General features: G+C 40.1%; 1 protein-coding gene across 4 annotated transcripts in view; it reads left to right on the top strand.

Moving 5' to 3' along the window:
• Window positions 1-21,708, top strand: part of IPO11 (importin 11) — a 220,166-nt gene extending 198,458 nt beyond the window's left edge. For all 4 annotated transcript variants that reach the window (XM_074995524.1, XM_074995526.1, XM_074995525.1 and 1 more), the window contains exons 29-30: window positions 8,613-8,697; window positions 20,046-21,708. In XM_074995524.1, the coding sequence (XP_074851625.1) occupies window positions 8,613-8,697; window positions 20,046-20,210 (250 nt within the window). In that variant the 3' untranslated portion in view covers window positions 20,211-21,708. The remainder of the gene's footprint in view (window positions 1-8,612; window positions 8,698-20,045) is intronic.
• Window positions 21,709-21,949: the final 241 nt, after the last annotated feature.

Genomic DNA, 21,949 nt, shown 5'->3' with positions numbered 1-21,949 from the left:
TCTTGATCCAGTTCGTCCATTACTGGCAGGAGCTCAACGGCATCGAGGGCTGCGTCAACCACAACATTCTCGCGTGAGTACAGCTCGGAGTAGTGCTCGACCTAGCGCTCTATCTGTTTGGCTTTGTCAGCGATGACTGCATCAGATTTGGATTTCAGAGGTGCCATCTTGTTCTGGGTGGGTCCTAATGCCTTCTTCATACCCTCGTACATTCCTCTGAGATTACCAAAGTCGGCACAGGTCTGGATGCTGGTGCATAACTGGAGCCAGTGGTTGTTGGCACAGCGCCTGGCTGTCTGCTGTACTGTTCTTCTGGCCTCTCTAAGCGCTTGCTGGGTACTCTGGCTCGGTGAGCGTTTGTACTCCAGGAGTGCAGCACACTTCTTTTCAATGACTGGAATCATCTCATCAGAGTTAGCTTCGAACCAGTTGTTCGTGTTTCTAGCTCTTCTTCCAAACACCGACAAGGCCGTGTTGTAAACTGTATCCCTCAGATGTTGCCATTTGGATGTCGCATCGACGCCCCCATGGCCGCTGCGCAGATTTTCCTGGAAGGTGTCTCTCAACTTTTCAGCTTTCTCCGAGTTTGCCGTCTTTCTGGCATCAATGCGGGGCCTTCCAGCAGGTTTACAGCGGTACAGCTTCTTGGGTCTCAGCTTGAGCTTGGAGCAAACGAGCGAGTGATCTGTATTCGCAGTCAGCACTATGATAGCTGTGTGTCAGAAGGACGTTTTTGAGGTTGTTACGCCTAGTGATGACCACATCTAGTTGATGCCAGTGCTTTGAGCGTGGGTGTCTCCATGACACTCTGTGCTGTGGCTTCGTTCGGAAGAATGTGTTTGTGATGCACAGATTGTGGTACGTGCACAGTTCAAGGATACGCTGTCCATTTTCATTCATTTTTCCCACACCAAAGTGTCCTAAGCAGGAAGGCCACGAGGCCCAATCAGGTCCGACTCTTGCATTGAAGTCACCCAAGATGTACAGTTGTTCACGAGCAGGTATTTACGCTACAGCAGCACTAAGCACATCATAGAACTTGTCTTTTACTTCTGGTGTGGCGTACAGGGTTGGGGCATAAGCGCTGATCAGGTGGACAGGACCGGCGCACGTTTGAAGCGTGATCTGAAGAAGTCTTTCTGATCCGCCCATGACTAAATCAACCATTTGTAGAAGGGTGTTTCTGACAGTGAAGCCAACACCATGCTCTCTGGGTTCATCTTGGGCTTTACCCTGCCAGAAAAAGGTGTAGTCCTTTTCCTTTAGAGATCCCGAATCTGCAAGTCGCGTCTCTTGCAGTGCAGCAATATCAATTCGGAGCCTTTGCAGTTCCTCATTGATGACAGCGGCCTTGCGGGTGTCACTGATGGCCTGAAGATTTTCAGTCAAGCCGGTGAGCATGGTCCGCACATTCCAGCAAGCAAGCTTGAATTGTTGATGTTTCTCATTTCTTGTTGATTTTCTTATTGGTTTGCCTGGTGCCCAAATTTCAGTCACTTGTCAGGTTCAGGAACCTTAAGCCTCACGCACCCAGCGAGGCAGGTGAACTGTGGTGGGACAGTACCCTATTGGCTGGGGGCTGCCCAGCTTGAGGCAGGCGGTGACTGTCCAGTGAGATGCGAGGATCCCTCCCACCGTCGAAGGCAACCCCTGGCGCTCGTTCTCTACGCCAGTCGAGCAAGAGCTTATAACCGGTAACTGTTGCCTCCCATGTTGATACAACTCTGTTCAGCGATGCCGGAGTACCTCTCTGGGCGTGAGCCTGGGTGTTTGTTCTGGAGACTCTGGGCTGCCCAGACACCAGTGTCCCCCTCTCGGCTTTACTGATATAGTCCAAAGGAGAGGATAACCTCCACGTCTGGTACCAGCTCAGCTGCAGGAGTTGCCGGGACAGTGCCAGAAGTTGACACCGAATCGCCTTCGGACTCCACTCCAGGTTTTCTGTCAGGGTTTACTCCCTTAGCCTTCCTCCTTCCCAGAATAACCCACAAGGCAGTGGGGTGTGGAGTTGTGGAGAATGTGGTTAAGGATCATACTACTTCATACCTCCCTGTCGGCATGAGTCACCATAGCTCCCTGTGGAGCCATGACCCTTCTCCCTACCTTTTGCACCTCCCCCCTGCTACCATCACCATAGGATCCTCCCCAACCCACTACCCCCATCTGCTCCCATGTCCACCCTCCTCACTGCACTGGCCCCTCTCCCCCCAGCTGCTCTCAGTGCCCCCAGGTCCACCTTCCCCTATCGCTCTTCAGATAATTTTTTTTCTCTCTCTCTCTCTTTTCCTTCTTCTTCTCTCTCTTTTCCTGGTAGTGCTGCCTTGCAGGGTACAGGTGGAACACCATACCTGAAAAGGACAAACCCGGGGCTCCTCCCCCGGCGAACTCCCAGAGGCAAACTCCCTTCCCTGTTGGCTGCTCACCCCTGGTTCGCTGGGAGCTCCCTTCTTATAGGGAGAGCTGCTGGCTGGTCAGGCCTGGCTCAAAGCCTTGCCTCCAGTCTATTCAGCCCCCCTTCAAGGCTCACCTGGCAGGGAACTGCTCCAATTCACACCTTGCAAACTGCTCTTCTCTGCACAGCACAAGCTCAGGCTCTTCAAAGTAACATAGCTGCACAGACAGACAGACAGACATTCACCCCCTACCAGCTCACCACACAGCCCCCCAAATCCCACACTCACCCAAGCTCCTCTAGGACGCTTTGCCCAGAGGCAAACTCCCTTCCCTGTTGGCTGCTCACCCCTGGTTCGCTGGGAGCTCCCTGAAGGGAGAGAGCTCGCATGATACTTATAGCCCCGCTTAGGATCGGCAGCAATGGCTTCCCTTGCTTTTGCGCATGTCAGACCCCCCACCGCTCCCTCTACCGATGGTGCCGGACTTACTCATGCAGGCTCAGGGGTCCTTAGTGCACCTGCACCCTCAGGGTCTGCACCTACAAGCATGGCTAATCCATGGCTCAGCTCTTTAAAGAGCACGTGTAGGGAGGGAGTACAAGAAGTCCTGGAATGTAGCCAAAGGACCTCCACTAGGAGGACTTACAAGCAGAAATGGACTCGATTCACAGCCTGGTGTTCCGCCAAGCAGTTAGCTCCCCTTGACGTTCCTATACCTGTAATACTAGAATACTTATTGGACCTCAAGAGAGGCAGGCTTTCTCTGTCCTCACTAAAGGTCTACCTCGCCACTATATCAGCCTTTCGGCATACAGAGGAAGGGCCCACGGTATTCGCCCATCCTATCGTTACCAGGTTCTTGAAGGGGCTGGTAAACCTGTACCACCCTCGGAAATCGCTTCCACCATCTTGGAATTTGGACTTGGTGCTCAGCATGCTATCGGGTCCACCTTTTGAACCATTAGCCACAGTTCCCATACGTCTCCTTACGATAAAAAAAAAAAAAACAACAACCTTCCTCCTTGCAACTACGTCAGCCTGCAGGGTAAGTGAGCTCGCAGCAGTGATGGCAACGCCGTACTGCACAGTATTCTCAAAGGAGGCGGTAACCTTAAGGCTGCACCTAGCCTTTGTTCCAAAAGTCTCTTCGGAGTCCAATCTTAACGATAGTTTTACCCTCATTTTACCTGAAGCCTCACAGCTCCGGCAAGGAGGCACGCCTGCATCTCTTGGATGTGAGGAGGGCGTTGGCCTTCTACATAGACAGAACTAAGTCCTTCCGGAAAACGGACAGGCTCCTAGTCTCTCTCTCTCCCAGGTCAAAAGGAGAAGTCTCTCTTCACAGAGAATCTCTAAGCACATTGTGTCCTGTATAAAAATGTGTTATGAGCTTCAAATGCTCCTTTGCTGGCCCTGCCCAGGGCTCACTCCACCAGGGCGGTGGCAGTGTCAACAGCCTTCTTCAAGGGCATCGCATTAAAAGACATCTGTAGAGCGGCGACCTGGTCATCTTACGACACCTTCGCCAAGCATTATGCCCTGCCTCAGGTATTTGAAGAAGATACCTGTCTGTCGACAGCAGTCCTCTCGGGGGCAAGCTGCACATAAACCGATTACCCACCTCCTTACTTGGGTTACTGCTGGGTAGTCACCTATTGTGGAGCACCCACGGGGACACTCGAAGAAGAAAGAGAAGTTACTCTCCGTAGTAACGGTGGCTCTTCGAGATGTGTCCCTGTGGGTGCTCCACCACCCGCCCATCCTCCCTGCTTCAGATGTCTGTCTAGTGTTTTTCAGGAGCATCCGAGGCGGTTGGTCAAGGAACTGGCGGGGACCGGATCACGCACGTGGCCGGGGGCGCGTAGGGGGGCGGCGCGCGCCGGCGCATGCGCGGTCCAGGAGAAACTGCTGGAAGATTTCCGATCTGCGGCGCCGGGCGAGCCCGACACCTATTGTGGAGCACCCACGGGGACACATCTCAAAGAACCACCGTTACTACGGTGAGTAACTTCTCTATTCTGAGCACTGTAGTAATTAGTAGGAAATTTTCCTTTTATGGAGATCATAAGTATTGTAACTCAGATGTTTTCACACTTACAAAGTATTCCTTAACTATCACTTTTCAGTCACAATATGTTTTTATTAAACAGAGATTTTGTATCTCTGAATGTGCTACTCTGCTTAAGTGCATTAAATCAATGTAAATTAAAGAGCTATTTCTGAGTGTAAAAAAAAAAACAAAACCCAAATTTAAATGCTGCTTTTGCACATCCAGTTCCTTTATGCCTTACTTCTCCTTTATACATTTACAATAAGTTGTAAAAGTAAATAAAAATGAGAAATAGAGATGAGTATACTTTTTCGTTAATGGGAAAAGAATAAGAATAATGCATCAATATAAGCAACTATTGTATTTTATGCCCCAAGCTCAGGCCACGTTAGCCACCAGAGAGAGAGCAGGTTTTTATGTATAAACATCTTCCTATTGACAACATGTATATGAGAGGGAAAAAAATCTATTCTGAAGTACTACGGTATTAAGGATATCAAAACACAATCTCTCTTAGAAAGTAAGAGTGTCATTATTGAGATTTTCTCCAGCATGTTTATTTTCTGTCAAGTTAGAGGATGTCTTAGAAAAATAATTTTGTTCAGTTTACAAATTTATCTTGAAAAAATCAGTGTTGGTCAGGCTCATACATAATATATCCTGTTCCTCTGTTTAATTTGGCAGCAACAGAAATACGGACCAGGAAGAAGTGAAATTCTTCTGTACATTTTTAGCCCGTGGCTTAAAAATTTAAAAACTGTTTCTTTTGAACTGCATCAGACACATCCCTGCAACAAAAAGAAAACCAGAACTTTACAGCCCCAAGATAACTCTTAATTTCTCCATCACAGCATTTCCAAAATTCAGTAGCAATCAACCAAAAAAAAAAAGATATCACAATGAAAGGAGAACATGATGCCATTGGTTCAAAATGTGGATTATCAATTGCCAACAGATCCCTCTTGTACCTGTGAAAAGAGCATGGAGAACTAACATACAGTAAACCCTCAAGTTACAAGCAGCTGTGTTCCTGCAACCCCCATGTAACTCAAATTTTTGCACAAGGTGGGTGGGGGGAGATGGGAACTAGGCTGCCGCTAGGTTCCCAGCACCCCACAGCTTTCAGGACCCATGAAACTGAACACCAGGGCCAGGCAGTCTCCTGGCTGCTTCTCCCTGCCTTCCCTCAGCTGTGAGGCTGTCAGCCAGACAGCAGCGCTGCTGCAGGAAAGGCCGGGAGAGGGCCACTTAAAAGCCTTCTCCCAGCTTTCCCCCAGCAGTGCCACTGTCAGGCTGACAACCCCATGGATGCGGGGAAGGCAGGGAGAAGGGACTGTTAGCATGCCTAGCTGCCCGCAGCTGTTAGTAATTTCAAAGCACAAAACTTACTCGGGTAATGACTCATGAATCAGCAAGACAGAAAGTGGATTTGATTCATCTGTGTGGCGTTTAGGTGGCTTACACAAACTTGTACAACAAATAAAGTTGTTTCATTACATGAACAAACGTATGCTTTAATTTAGGACAACAAATCTCTGAGAAGCAAAGTGGAACACAGAATATTCCATTACATTTAAAAGTCATATATTAAAATCTGATAAAGGAAAATACTCCTTTTACAAAGCACTTACTTTACCTGTGCAACTTGTTTCCACAAGTTATCGTGGAGGCCAAGAAAATAGTAATATTCAAAAGGGATTACACACATGAATGAAAAACAGGAGCATCCAGTTACCTTAAATAGAATTGAAGAGCGGTTCTTTTATTTTGCATATAAAGACCTGCTGCTTTAGAACATAAAGCAATTAAACCATACAAACAAAGCAGTTAGAAAGGAATTTCCCCTTGCAGAGCATTTATCCTCCTTTATCTACTACGGAATGTATGCAACTTTCGTCTGAGATATCTGGCCATTATCAGAGACAGGATATCAGACTGCACAGATTAGTGGTTTGATGTCATATTCAGGCATACAGTATTGCAAGGGAAAACAGAAAATATTCAATCAATTTATATCTTGTACGTTTCTTTTCCCTACTGAAAGACTAACTTAATTAACAGCCCCTCAAGATGTTTAAATTATATTAGAGAAAGAGAGAGATGCTTGCAATTTAAGGAATGCTCTTCTATATATGACCTTCTTTATTTCTGCATTACACTAAACCCGCAAAATACACAGCTTCAAGTTGCACTTATCTCACTTTAACATGAGCTAAGCACAACTTGAAGCTGCTCTGCGGCTGTCAGCTGAGAGCCTCTTCATTTTGTGTAATTTCTGAAAGTCTGATTATATCAATTCCCAGATGGTCCATAACGTTACTAGCTCCATACCATAAGCTGTTGCAAAGAGCTGTGTGGATTTGTCTGATTTATGATTCGTAGTTTGTTACAGGTTAGGAATCTGTAATTGATTTCTCCAGGCTTATTTAAATACTGCAGAAACAGGTATAGGGGCAGGTAGTAATAATGTTTTGTTATGGGTAGTTTTGATTTTTGCTTCTCCCTCCCACAGCCTGTTTGTTTACTAGCCCCAGTGAAATAATATTCAGAAATCTTTGGCTTCACTTATAATGCATCTTGGAACTTTCATTGGCATCCTGCATTTATACTGCATTGGTGCAGACCCTATGGTTTATCTTAAATATGAACCAAGGGGGGCCCTGCAGTTCAGTGGTTGCTGTTCAAACCCTCTTTTCTCTTTCACTTTGCTGATGAGGACTAGTGGGCAGGCCCCCAATCTACCTTTGTAGTGTGCAGCTGCCTTGCAAAGTGGTGAGAAAGGATCTGTGAACTAATTGGTGTCAGTACTGATGGGATTCTTGTGATACATTTATCAAGTATAAATATGTCTTAAGAGAGAACAGCCTTGAAGCAAAAGGAACTAATACCTTCATTCACTCATTTAGGTACACTTGGACTGCAGCATATTCACTGCAGACAACTTATTGCATTATTTATTGGCTTGTTATAATTTTGGATCAGAAATTTGCAGCCTCACATTGTCATATGTGTACCTTTCCTCTCTATTGATTTCCATCAAATTAAGGAATATTCATCACTTTTTTTAAAATAAATTTCTTTTTTACCAATTCACTTTTATTAAAAACCCAAATCATTTTTTACAGTAATCAAACAAACCTCTGAGAGACATTTTAAAAATCAGCAATCATTTGTGATGTGTAAAATTCTGGGATTATATAGCACTGTTACTAAACTGAACCTTGAAAAACCTTAATGCAAGAATAAATAAGTTAAAACACCACAGAGAACAAAAGTGAAGACAGCTCCATGAGCTAGCGGTATTCAACAGTAGCCTTACTTTGCAGCTTTGACTTATACATAGTCCTTACAATGCAGACCAAAGTCATAAGTCTCCGAACATTTTAAAATTTTGCAGGTTGAACCTTTCCAATTTGGCACCCTCAGGACCTGACTAGTGTTGAATGAGAGAATTTGCCAGACCACAGGAGGTCAATAGTGTCCAGCAGCATTATCAATACTTCCACTGAATACTGGGCTTTTAGAAGACATTCAGGGGTAAATTACAGCTAAATAACAGCACAGAAGACTGAGAGCCAGGACTTGTGGCTGTAAACAAACTTTATGGGACCCTGGGAAGTTTGGTCACACCCATGAGAAACGGTCATCTTGCAAACTAAAATCGTGCCGGATTATGGATGTTGTTGGATGAGAGGGTGCCAGACTAAAAAGGTTCAACCTGTGTTTCAAAACCTGACTATATTCAGAAACTTAAAGTATTTGAGCCATCACTTCAATCCTATTCAGTGTATTTAATGTTAGCAAACATACAACTGAAGAGGGACTCGGTTTTATAAATTATGTGGGAATACATGTTTCAAAAACTGGCTTAATGTATTCTAGTTGAAAACAAGTTTTCAATGCAGGGAGCAATTTCAAAAGGATGCTATTGCCCCTAACAGTGCAAAGACCCCTTGACAACAAGATAGGTACCTATAAACCTCGAGTGATATGGGACATTTTTGCTATCAGTTGATAGCCTGCTGATGGCACTGCTGTTAAAAATAATGCTGATTTTTAAATAACATTTTAGACTTTTTTTTCCATTTTATTGAATACTCACTGCACTGACTTTTTTGAGTATTTTAATTGTCAGTGTGAATTTACAATATCTCTATCTCTGTTCTCAGCTGCATGTTGATGTCTCATTTTGAGGAGCACAAAGTAACAGAAGATGAGGAACCTCCTACAGAACAGGACAAAAGGAAGAAGATGGTAAGTTTTTGATACATATAATTGAATACACCAGTGAACCTTAAATCTTTACCACTGCATTTGATTCGTTCATTGTCATCACTTACAGTATGCTTGAAAAACTCTGCTCCCAACCTGATAGGTCAGAAACCTTTAGGACAAACTGCATATTACAGACCATTTTTTTTAAAGACTCTGTAAAGAAATACTGCCAAGAAGTGGTGGGTGAGGGGAAGAGAGAGGGAGAAAATCCCTTGTGTTTCTTCCCATTTTTTCCTTTGTTTCAAACAGGAACATTATCAAGATTTTCCACACATTTAGTCTTTCTTGTGAAAGAAGAAAGTGTAAGCACAGAATCCGTTTAGAATGGTCAAACATTTTCTGTCCTACAGAACAGAAGTGATAGTTTGTACTTGTAATGACTTGTTAATTCGTAGTTCTCTTTTTGGTAGGAAGCCAATATCCTACATAAACACTTGGCTTTCCTGTTTTTGGTATATGGGTGGCAGTTTCCTCAGGTTGTTCTTAATTTCCTTAAATTATATGCTAATTTTAAGGAGAGCCAATTAGTGTTTTAGGTCAACTCTTTGCATATTAATCCACCTAAATCCACATTTCATTAAGACTGTGGTATCCCTAATTACAATAATCCTATTCAGTTGTTTTTAATTTCAAGTTTTTAATTCTAAACTTCGGTAGATTTTTAAGTTAATTAGAACATACTCATTTTAAAAAGATAAGAGTGCCACAATCCACAAAATATTATACTCCTGATACATAGCAGAATTACTGTGTCATTTTATGATACCAGTTTAAGACTGCAATGCTTGTAAAGTGATTTGAAGACCTGTTTGCAATGAAATTCTATGCAAAGTGCTTCCTTTTTGGCAACAGGTACCCAGGCCCCATGATGGTAGTTCATTGATCAGAAAGACATTATATACCATTTACCTTTTAATTTGTTTTTCTTTGGCTCATTTGAGACAATGCACACTCACAACCAACTAGGCTTTCCAAGCACAAATGTTTACAAGAGCCCCACTACGGTTATATAGGGAGGTAGGATAAGTTAACATATTACTTTCAGGTGGGAAGGAATTTAACAGGTGTGGAGAAGCACAAAAGGGAGTCCTAGATAGCAGTAAAATGCTCAGTGATAACTGGTCTTCATCCTATCACTTTCAGTAAGTGACAAGAAGAAATCCAGTGTCTGCACTTCTGCAACTGAACCACCAAAAGCAAATTTTGCCAGTGAAAGGGAATATATTAGCTCTCTAGTAGAATTTACTGGACACAGTATTTGTTTGGGTAACAGATCATTTGGATAAAAGTGCTGTATCTGTTATGCAAAAAATCAGTTTTTGAAAATGCTTGATGATCTTAAGCATGTGTATTTCTTCTTTGTCTGTTTTGCTTTATCACCTGACTTCTAAAAATAAATGGTTTACTCTTCAATTATTGACAGTACAACATGTCAGAAATCTACTGTTTTTTCATGCATTATGGAGAGAGTATTTTATTTGTGAATCCAGTCAGAGGAAGAGGATAGCAAGTTAATTACTACGGTGCTATTCTCTCTAAATTTCAGTATAATTAAAAAGTTTTCTAAAGTACATCATGCAGTCTAGGGCCAGACTCTCAGCTGTACTTAATCCATCTGCCAGTAAATGGTTTCTAATTAGTAGGGCCCTATGAAATTCAAGATCTACTTTGGTCCATTTCACAGTCAGAGGATTTTAGAAGTGGAAAATTTCATTATTTCAGATATTTAAATTTGAAATTTCACATTGTAGTGATTGTCGGATTTCTGACACAAAAGGGAATTGTGTGGAAATCACAAGTTCATTGTATGGTGGTTGCAGTATTACTACCCTTATTGCTGCACAGCTGCTGGTAGCAGCATTTCCTTCAGATCTGAACAGCTAGAGAGGGGTGGCTGCGGGCCAGTAATTCAACTCTGAAGACAGAGCTGCTGTGAGCAGCTGCACAGAAGGATGGCATGATATGGTGTTGCCACCCTTTCCTTCTGCACTGTTGCCTGTAAATATGGACCATTAGTCGACCTCCACCACTCTCTGTCCAACCAGCACTGAAAGCAGCAGTACAGCATGAAGGGTGACATGAGTATATTACTGCCATCCTTCTGCACTGAAGCTGGCAGGGTACTGCCTTGATAGCTGGGCACCCACCCAACATTACTACAACTGCTTTCCAGTTTCTCAGCTCAGAAGTAAGGATGGCAATACTGTGACACTGCCCCCCCCAGAAAAACAAAACAAAACAAAACCTTTTTTGGTCAAGACCTCCAATTTGAGAAATGCTGATCTACCCCATGCAGATCTGTACAGTACAGGTTAAAAAGCACTCAGGCTGCTTCTACACTCTCTCTCTCTCCCATCGGAGGTGGCATGGTAATGAAGCAATTTGAAGCAAGCTAATGAGGCGCTAATATGCATATTCAGTGCCTCATTAGCATAATGGCGGCCATGTGAATTTCTAAGTGCAGACTTCAAATTGCAGATTGACAGTATACATGGGAGCAGCTTTGAAATAAGCACCCCACATCAACATTCCCTTCCTTCAACAAAACTAGATCGGAGTAAGGGAATATCGAAGTGGGGCGCTTATTTCGAAGCTGCCCCTATCTACACTGTCAGTCTGCAATTCAAAATCTGCACTTTGAAATTTGCATGTCTGATGTTATGCTAATGAGGTGCTGGATATGCACGTTAGCACCTAATTAGCCTGCTTTGAATTGCCTTATTACCATGCCACCTCCGACAGGAGGGTGAGAGTGTAGAAGCAGCCAGAAATCTAGATTTCACAGTCCTTGACATGTTTTGCATGTCAGTGAATTTGGTAGGGTCCAAAGAAATGTTGGAAGCACAACATTGGAAGGAGTCTTGGTAAAACAAAGGTTAAATAATATTTTCATATCAGTTAAGGATTATTTAATTTAGAGATTTTATCCTGGAATGGAAAGGTCATTTATTGCTGTATAGTTTTAGACATAGGTTTCTTCTGATAAGGAGTAACACAACATAACTGAAATATTTTTAAAGTGACATAGCCTGCACCATATAGTAAGACATTTGAGGATACTTAATTTTATGCTGAAGTGAATGGTTTTCTGGTTGAAGTTAGACTGTCTTTTCATATGGACATATATTTGGGCCTTTTTTAATTCTCTTGCTTGATATTTCTTATAATGTTCTGAGAAAATAACATATAGATAGATACACAGACTCCTTGTTCATTGCTTATAATCAAAAAGTTAACCACTGTAATTATAGAGAGACTGTATTGATTTTTGTCTTTTATTATATTGTAAATCTAACTCTGCGAATTAGGCAGTATATTAGTCATCCTTGCCTGCTCTTGAATTAAAGTATTTGTCTGATCCTTTCCTGTGAGATAAGATTGTCCCTGGGGGAAGTCATCCAATGTCATTTTCCTGATGAGACTATAGACTATAGGCTTTAAAGGAGAACAGAATCCACTTTAGATCGGTATGTTGCTAAAAGTTTGTAAAGTAAAAATCCTTTCTTACAATAAATATTCCATCAAAATTTTTTTCACTTTTTTTTTATTCTCTAGCTTCCTTGTTCCATTCATCTCACTAAAAATTGGGATTTTTTTTTTTTACTTAATGTAGTGCTTCACAAATAATATAGATTTATTATAACTGTACAGAAATCAAGAAAATATTAGTACAGTACTAATTTACTAGTTTAGTAAATGGAGAGTTGTCAAGTGATTTTATATGTTTGTGGGATAGGTGTCATTTTTTGCACACTTTCAGAAACACTGTAACACTGACTACAAATTTTACTGTGGAAATTAATTTCAACACTTTAACATAGTATTTATTGGTCAAAGCTACCAAATGACGGTGTGTTAAATATTTTTACTTGTTTTGCCTGTACAAGGTTCTGGGGTGTTTTTTCCAGAAATAAAGTTGTCTAGCATGTGACAAATATGGCAGATATCAACATTTTGCAATATACGAACATGAAATCATTTCACATCACATGTTCTTAATTGTGAAATTATCTTACCAGTGGTTAAAATAGTTTTCTGTATTTTCAAATTAAACGTACTAAACAGATGGGTCTCACATTGAATGTTATGTACCAATAGCAGTAGAGTTGTCAGGGCAGAAGATTTTAATTTGCAATTGCATATGCAGTACGGGTCTTGAAAAAAATAGAAATTAACTATTTTAAGTATTTCAGGGATTTTAGCTATACAGAGCAGTATAGCTTATGAAGACCTGGAGTATACAAAATTACAAACATATATCAAAGAGAAATGACTCTCCATAAACTTGGAATAGGATGTTATATGTTAAGAAAATCAAAAGAATGCAAAACTGTTAATAGTGACCAGTGATGGACTGGTTTCTGTGAAACTGGCAATAGAAGCTAGAAGAGATATATTGGCAGTTACTGGATGAGTTTCCTAGTTTACATTATGTACCACCAACGCATCACTGAGATTTCTTTCAGCAATACACAAATGGAATTTAGCACACATCAAAGTTGTATTGAACCCATGAAAGAAGACAGTCTCTGAATCTCATCGGGGGCATGAGGGTCACTTGCTTGTGTAGCCACCAGAGTAAGTACATCCTCCAAAAATTGGTCACATTGCTCTGTTTGCTTCAGAAAAACACAAACTTCGTAGAGTAGAAGCATTTGAAAGAGTAACCAGTCAAAGAGAGGGAGCACTTAAAAGGAGATATAATGACATAAGTGCACAATATCAAAGGAAGACTTGATTACTGAGAATGCAGTTTATCACTCAATATGCCTTTCTAACTTCAGCAAAACTTGAAGCAAAAAATCTAGTTACATTTCAACAATACATTCACTTCATGATATTGCATTTTATCAGCTGCTTAAAGAGCTAGACAATGGTCTTATGTATAATAGGACTCATCTCCTGTTCAAGCTGCTATGAAGGTATAAAGTGCTACTTCTTTTGGATGTAGAAATTGCAAGCTATTCCAACAGCAAATTACAGGAAAAATTAGGAAGATGCTGCGTTATACAATTTCATTCTGTGAACAGCATGGACAAAGTAACTTTACCTTTGTTTTGTGCAGTTCAGTCACATTAACTGATGCTATCCAGTTGCTAGCAATCTGATACGGAAACTTAAATTCACCCAAATGCTTTGTCAGTGTTCTTCAGATGAATGAGCCCAATGAGTAGCTTTCAAATGAACAAGCTATTTTATGTATTTTCACTTCAATCCTCCATTCTGAAGTAACCAAAAGGAAAGGTTTGGTGTTATCCAAAGCCACATGATTTTGTGCCCCACTTGGAGCAGGAGTTTGTCCTTGGATTGATAGAAGAGGAGGCATAAAATTGAGCTAGAAATGAATATCATCATTCAAAGGACATTTACATTATGGAACACAGTATTTAACTGTTTCAAAATTATGACCCCACTGCACATAAGCTTTGCCACAGAGCTACATCGTGAGTCTGTGTCTTGCAATTTGATTGACAGGCTGCACCTTCATGGATTTTTTTCCATCAGTGTTGATGAACGGAAGCAGTGCTGGTGGAAATCTCATCCATAAAGAAGGTGATAATATAGACATCAGTACAGAGACGAGTGATGGAAGGAACACTTTCCATTTAGGCTACATCTACCCTGCAGAGATCTTTAGAAAGAATCCCTTCTGGAAGATCTCTTCCAAAAGAACTTCTTTCGAAGGAGTGTGTCCATGCACACACACAAGCAGATCAAAAGAGTGATCTGTTCTTTCGAAAGAGAGCGTCCACATAGCCCCCGCTATTTCAAAAGAACACGTGAGGGATAGAAAAATCAGGCCCCACAAGGTCTGCTCTTCTGGGGGAAAAAAGAGCCTGTGGAGAGTATATAAAAATTTTTGTTTGAAAGAAGCTTTTGAAAGGGGGCACTCTTTCTGAAATGGGAAAGGAAGAGTGATTTTGAAAGGAGCACCACATTCTTGCTATTTTACTTTCTAAAGAATGCTCTTTGTGTGTAGATACTCTTCAGGATCTTTCAAAAGAGCCCCCTTCTTTTGAAAAATCCTTCAAAAGAACTTGCTAGTATAGATGCAGCCTTAGTGTCTAGAATGGTAATTCAAGAACAGTCTACAGATAGTTCACCATCACAAGAAATATCATAGAAACTGGAAAGTCACCTACTCTTCCTACTTGCAGAATAGGACATGTACACTCTGCAAGTAGAGTGGAAAACATTTACTTTCTTTTTTTTTTTAACAGCTTTATAACCAAAATAGAGGACTGCGGTAGGACTGAGACGAAAGTCTGCAACCAGTATCTTTTATATAGCGTACAGCATTTGAAAACCCTAAAATATGTCAAGACCCAACTCACCATGCAACAGTACTGAGAAAACAAACTTTTGTCCCCGCCAAATGAATGCTATCTGAGTTTGTTCTTGATGTGTTTTAATACTACTACCTCATGATGTTCTACCAATGCCAAATGATGATGATGTTGTTCATACTCAGGTGATTCCATTTTGGGTTGATTTAACCCACAAGCTTGTAGCAAAGAACAGCTCCTACACTGCAGTTGTCTATGCATTTGTGGTTGTGCAAACAGCTGATATGGCCACCATCTATGCCAGAATTTTGAAATGTCTAGCTGTTGCTGACATTTCCTTACAACTCCATATTGTTTAGACCAGAGATCAGCAGCTCTGTACTGTAGACCAGTAAGTGACATGAACTTCCCCAAATGAACTTGGTACCATTGTGATTTGTCAAGGTGCTTTTCAACCAGATGAATCACATTATTAGTCATTCTTATTGATTCTGAGGTGTATGCAGCTTGTACTGGTGATCAGATATTTGGTGGCAAGTCATTCACCTTGGTCTTCATAGCTCAAATCTAATATTTGAGGCCTTGAGTGTTCTGAAACTTCATTCGTTTGTTGAATCGTTTGGGAAGTAGGGAGGTACTCCTGTAGCTTCAGCATTTGTCTGGGAGATGTTGGCTAACTGAAAAGGCATTTGAGTCTGAAGACATTGAATCCTTTCAACATTTCATTAATGAGCCTGATGATGCTGTAACTCAACATATGCAACCACTACTGGAGAAATTTCAAACAGAGGGTTATGTCCCAGCTCCTACATTCAAGTTTTAAAACCATTTTCTCCAGATCATGCAGATGCTACTTCTAACTGTCCAGGTAGAGCGAGAGGGTAATAGAAAACTCTATCTACAGACACAGCATTGCCTGGCAATACCAACCTACATTCTTGACATGTTAAATCTCCCTAAAGAAGTACCGAGTGCCCTTGAGTGGCACAGTTTGTTGTGTTTCAGACTGCTGTGTCACACCCAGGAAGTCACAAGGTAACAGAGAAAACTTTGATCCAGCACTCAAAGGATAGCAATGGGATTGTAGGCCTGATAAGAAAGAAGCCAGCTCTTCTTTTGCCTCAGTCTTACCCAAGTCCCCTATTTTGGTTGTTAAGCTGTTGAAAAAAGGTAGCGCTTTTTTTTTTTTTACTTGAAAGTATGTTTTCCACTCTGCTTGCAAAGTATACATGTCCTATTCTGCAAGTACAGCAGAGTACTGTGTTAAATGTAAACTACTAAAAAAAATAAGGGAATATTTAGAAACTGGATTTGGCATGGCAAGGAAACTGTTTCTGTTCTTGTTTCATTTCAGTTCAGGTGGTTAAAAGCAGAATTTTTCTTCAGCATAGTAAAGATTCAAAGCTGCATTAAGTCAGTATTCAGTGGTAAACTTTTGCTACATAGGGATCACTAAAAAAGAAGAAGTTGGGACTGAAAGTTTTGGAGTTGGGAGAAGGTACTAAAAGGATCAGATTGTACGTTAAAGTCATAAAAAAGATTAGAAGGTCGAAATGTTTGTGGACCAAACGTTATGTTGGGAATATAGTGGTGACAATTGATTTAGAAGAGATTTACAAAGAAAAGGTAACCAGTATTGGAGAGGTGAAAGACTGCACAGGATGAACTGCCAGAGAATGCAATAAAATAAAAAATCTTCCTTGCAGTCACTCGTGAAAGAAAAAGAGCAAAATAGTCTACCATTTCATCTCAGTGGCAGGTGTTTCATAACAAATATAAAACATACTTTTCGTGGCTTTTCTGTGATATGTCAAGGGAAATTTTTCTTTTTCTATTCTAGTTTTCTTTAATGTTTTATTGTATATGATATAAGAGAAATAGGAAACAAGCATTGCAGTAGCACAGTAACTTTATGATGGACCTTAGATTTAAATCTCTATTTTTCTTTGACTAGGACATTATACAAATTATAAAAATTTCTCCCACCTGATTGGAAAAAAAAATCCAAAATCTTTATTAAAAATACAAGTATTTCATTTTTTAAGATATTCCAATGCAGGGTAAATTTTTGGCAGGTCTTTTGATGTTTCAGTGCATTTGTACCGTTCACAGGACTTAGTACATATGGTGTAGAAAGTAGTTTTCAATATAGAATATGTGTTTTTCCTTGTTGGAAGAAATCTGTTTTGGTATTCACCAATAATGAACATTTGAAAATTATACAATGAGTGTAACTCATGCTAAGAGAGTGTGAGTTGCTCCACATACGAGGTTGTCTATTACAGCCTATATAAAACATAGGGGACTCAAGCAGTACAGGGTTTATGCTTTTATTTTTGGAGTTTTTGCATTCAAATTAAACTATCAGCACAAGTGAGGTCTTCATAGATATGCACAATATTACTTTTCTCTTGATATAAGCACACCCCAAAAGATGAAGTTTTGTGTTAATTTCCATAGAAGGAAGAGGTAGGAGAGGGGTTACAGACTGCCCGGACTTAGCAGTTTTGATCTAATTCTTTAAGTAAGTCTAAAAATTTTAGACTTATACAGGGTGACCGATATTCAACATCCTTGACATGCAACAATAACTTAGTTTAATTTGCCAATTTTCCATTTGCACAAGGGTTTATAAAATATTAAATCTAAAAGCATAAGAAACTCCGATCCATGGTAATTAATAGTGTAGATAAAAAATTGTAAGAGACAAAGTTATAAATGAAGTGTCAGTGCCAAGGACCTGTGAAAAGCAGTGCTGTGCAAACCTAACACGTATGATTTCATTTGGATTCAAAGATTAATGGGGATGGTTTTGGTCAATATTTTCATTTAGGACCTACAAAAATAAAACAAGCCTACTGAAACACATCTTCTATGCACCATTCTGTTACTTAGAAGAAATGAGGCATAGTCTAGTAGAATAACATTAGATGGAAAGTAAAGAACTCAAGTAAAATTGGGCACATCTTTGAATAACAAGTTTGACTTCAAACTGTTCATGAATTTGATATGAATTTGCAGATTCAGCCAGAAAATATGTTCAAACTAGGGGAGCATGATGGCTTTATAAATTTAGCCCAGTAGTTGAGGCACTTAACTGGATGTGGGAGACCAAGTTTTGAATTCATGCTCTAGATCAGGGAGTTGAAGACAGGTCCCACCGGTTCCAGGTGCATGCCCAAGTTCCCTGACTATCTGCTAGCCTGGGGTCAATTTCTCTCCATCTCTTCTGTTGAAGCATTTACATTTTTTACCTACTTGTATCTGATCTGCTCTTGAATTCTAATCCCTGGCTCTAAAACTGATTACATTAGCTTCCTGTGTAAATCTGCTAGCCTGTAAAATAGGGTCAACACTTACTTGTTCCATAAGTTTGATACAAAGATTTAGTCATTAATAATATATGCACACCACTTTGAAGATGTAAAGTGTGATAATTACATAATTGATTAATTGAAACAATTACAGAGGAAAAAGCAAAGGTTCTGTGTTGATTGTGTGTATAGCAGGTACTAAAAACCTAGAGTTTTTGCTGTTTTTTTTTAAAAAAAGATTCATTACAAATAAAGATAATACTAATTTTTATTTATTTGTACTAGCATCATCTGTGTGTTTTCAAGCATTCTGTAAGTATGGTCACTGCTCTGAGGACTATTGACACAAGAGTATTCAAAGAGATAGAGAGGAGACTTTAGAGAACCTGTTTCGACTTCCTACCTAACACAGTTTATAGAACTTGCCTGAATAAAGTCTTGTTTGAACTAGAAGAATTTATTTTTTTTAAAAAAAATCCAGTCTTGATTTAATGATCGCCTGTGATGGAGAAACCACCACAACAAATTGTTGCCATGGTTAATTACCGTCACTGTTAAAAATCTACACTTTTTATCAATCTGAAATTTTGTAGATTCAACTTCTAGCTGTTGGGGTCTTGTTGTACCTTGATTAGCTAAACAAAAAAGCCCCTTTATAAAATATTTGTACTCCAGATAGGTAGGCCCAGTGAATGCGGGGAGGGAGACAAATGGGCAGTTGCCCCAGAGCCTGGCAATACAAAAGGGCCCAGAGCTCCCGGCAGTGGTAGTGGCTGGAGCCCCTTGCCCTTTAGATCACTGTCAGAGCACTATGCGGCACATTCCGGGCAGCACTATGGGTGGGGGCACGTTGCGGTCTGGGCAATGCTGAGGGCTGACTTACCTGGCTCTGCCCCTTTCAGGGCATAGAGCAGGCCTCCTATCTGTTGGCTGGTGAGGTCATCAGCCCTGCTGCATGCAGGTATTATGAGACTGTGATCAAGTTGCTGTTAAGTAAATAAGCAAAACAGATTATGCTCCTTCACTTTCTGAGTATAAGGCATGCTTTCCAATCCATCGCTGATTCTCTGGCTCTTCTGTGAACCCTCTTCAGTATATCAGCATCCTCCTTGAATTGTGGGTGCTAGCGCTGGACACAGTGGAGGTCATAATAGTTGTAAATTCAGAGGTAATATAAACTTCCTACTCACAGTCCCTAAGGATAAGAGAAAGAAATAACTGTAGGCAGTTTATATGGAAATTAGTTTAATTCATTTTAAGCCTTTCAAGTCAAGAATAGATGCAGATTGTTTAATAGCTAGAGATAAGTTGTGGAAGCCTATAAAATGGGTTTTTTCTCATCTGTATCACTCATTTGCTGTATAAACTTAGACCAAGTTACATAACTTGTGTATGTCTCTGATTCCCCATCTGTAAAATCTAGATGATTGGCGTCACTAATATGGCCATCACAGCAATTGTTGCCATACCTCATGTGGATGAAGAGGAATTTACTTTACAGTAGTTAATAAAGTATTGAGAGATCTTCTGATGGGAGACATTATAGAAGTGCAAAATATTTTAACAGGTTGAATACATGAGACCCTTTCTGAATATAAGCACAAAGGAAAGCAAAAGCTTTTTATTACTCTGGCTCAGACTGTAAAATAGACGTATGAGTCACTAGCATGTTGAGACTGCCTCTTGCCTGCATTACTATATTTTTACTCTTATCTCTTTTTCACAGCTTGCACTGAAGGATCCTGTACACACTGTGTCGCTGCAGCAATTTGTCTACGAGAAGCTAAAGGCACAGCAAGAATTACTGGGAGAACAAGCCTTTCAGGCGCTTATGGAAACTGTGGATACAGAAATAGTCACACAACTACAACAGTTCTTGCAAGGCTTCTAAAGAGCTGGAAACAAGATTTTGTACATCTAATTTCTAGTTCAAAAATATGAAAAAACACCCACGCTTCCATCTTACATGCAAAAACCTGTTTAAAAGCTAAAAGTAATTTGTGTAAAATAATAAAGAAGAAGAGACCATGAAAGTGATTTTTTTCTCTTTGTAGGAGTAACAGAATAAATGTGAATTGCTCCTAATGAGAGTTTACAGACCTGTTTCACAAGAGTGTAATTTTATATGTGTGTGTGTGTGTGTGTGTGTGCACACACACACACACACACACACACACATGAAGAACAGGGGAGCGTGCATGAGTTTAATATGTACAGTGAAAACAACTTCTTAATTTCCTGTTAATAGAAAAAGAAATGTTTTGATTCTTATAATCATGTGCATTTAATACTTTGAGGATAAGTGAGGGCTAATGTTGGAGATATTTTTGTGTGACAGTAACAACTCAATTTGTCTGCCTTACACTTTTTAATTGCTTATGAATTTAAAAATAACCAATTCTGTACAGCCACGTAAACAAATGAAACTATTGAAGCAGGGACTATAAGACATTGTCTTTAATTGGATTTTAAAATTACATATATTCCAACAGAGACATACATATTCCTAAGATTCTCATGCTTGGGGATATAAGTACCTTTTGAAAAGAAACAAACTAATCAGCCAAATATTTTATTTTCATGATGCTGATCCACATGTGGGTAACATTGTTAGAAAAGGTAAATTATCTCATTTTATTTTATGTAAACATACTTTCGACTTAAATATGTGTGTAAAAACCCAAAGACTTCATAGTAATGCACATCTGTGCTGTATCAGAGACCCAAGTTCACTTTCTGATGCTAGTTTCTCTCTCTCAGGCTGGTGAGAACTGAGCATATTGTGGATATATACTGCCAGCCATGCAAAAAAGTTAGAGTGGAAGAGGTAATCTCTTTGTTGGTGAATAGTGCCATCTTCAGAAGATTAAGAACCTGATCCATAACCCTTTGACTTCAGTGAGCTTTAGCTTTCGATCAGGCAGTATGAATGTTGATGAGAACGATAAATTAGGAAAAAAGGAGGAAGGAATGTTCAGGACTCTTTAGTGAGCAAAGGAACATTTCTATCCATCCATCTTCCCTTCTCCCATCCACCAGAGGGAGAAAAAAGTGTTCTTTGTTTTATTTTGTTTTTGGGAGAGTTTTGTTGGGGTGGGGAGGAGGGTTTTGAAGGGCAGGGGAACAGGAGTGCTTTACTTTTCCTTCCTGTTCTCTAATGTCAAAACTATTTTTAGTTATGGGTTGTTGTATCTTTTTTTTTTAAAAAGGGAAGGGTTGCAAATAAGGTAGCAGAATGTACACTATGAATTATCTATAGAAAGCTGGATACAATATGTAACCAGAGAACCTACTGCCCGTTTGTAATATTATAAAACTGAAAATGTGCTAGAAATGCTGATGCTTCCAGAAACCAGTAAAGTTTCAATTAAACTTTCCAAGATACCTCACCTCTGCCTGTCTTAATCTGTATGCTTTATTCTTAAATATACAAAATACTCTCTATAGTTTAGAAATTGATGCCTTCTTAAACAGTCTTATTCTACGTATAAGATATAGCAGTGCTGTGAATTATAAATAGCAATCTGAATTGTTCACTACAAGTTTAACTTTTGTTCTTGATTATTCAGGTTAAAATCTACTTAACATGATTTATTCCCCCCACCCCATGATATTAATATATTTCCATTA

Source organism: Carettochelys insculpta, chromosome 5, assembly GCF_033958435.1.
Source record: "Carettochelys insculpta isolate YL-2023 chromosome 5, ASM3395843v1, whole genome shotgun sequence".
NCBI classification, from domain to species: domain Eukaryota; kingdom Metazoa; phylum Chordata; order Testudines; family Carettochelyidae; genus Carettochelys; species Carettochelys insculpta.
This window is presented reverse-complemented; position numbering and strand designations above follow the sequence as displayed.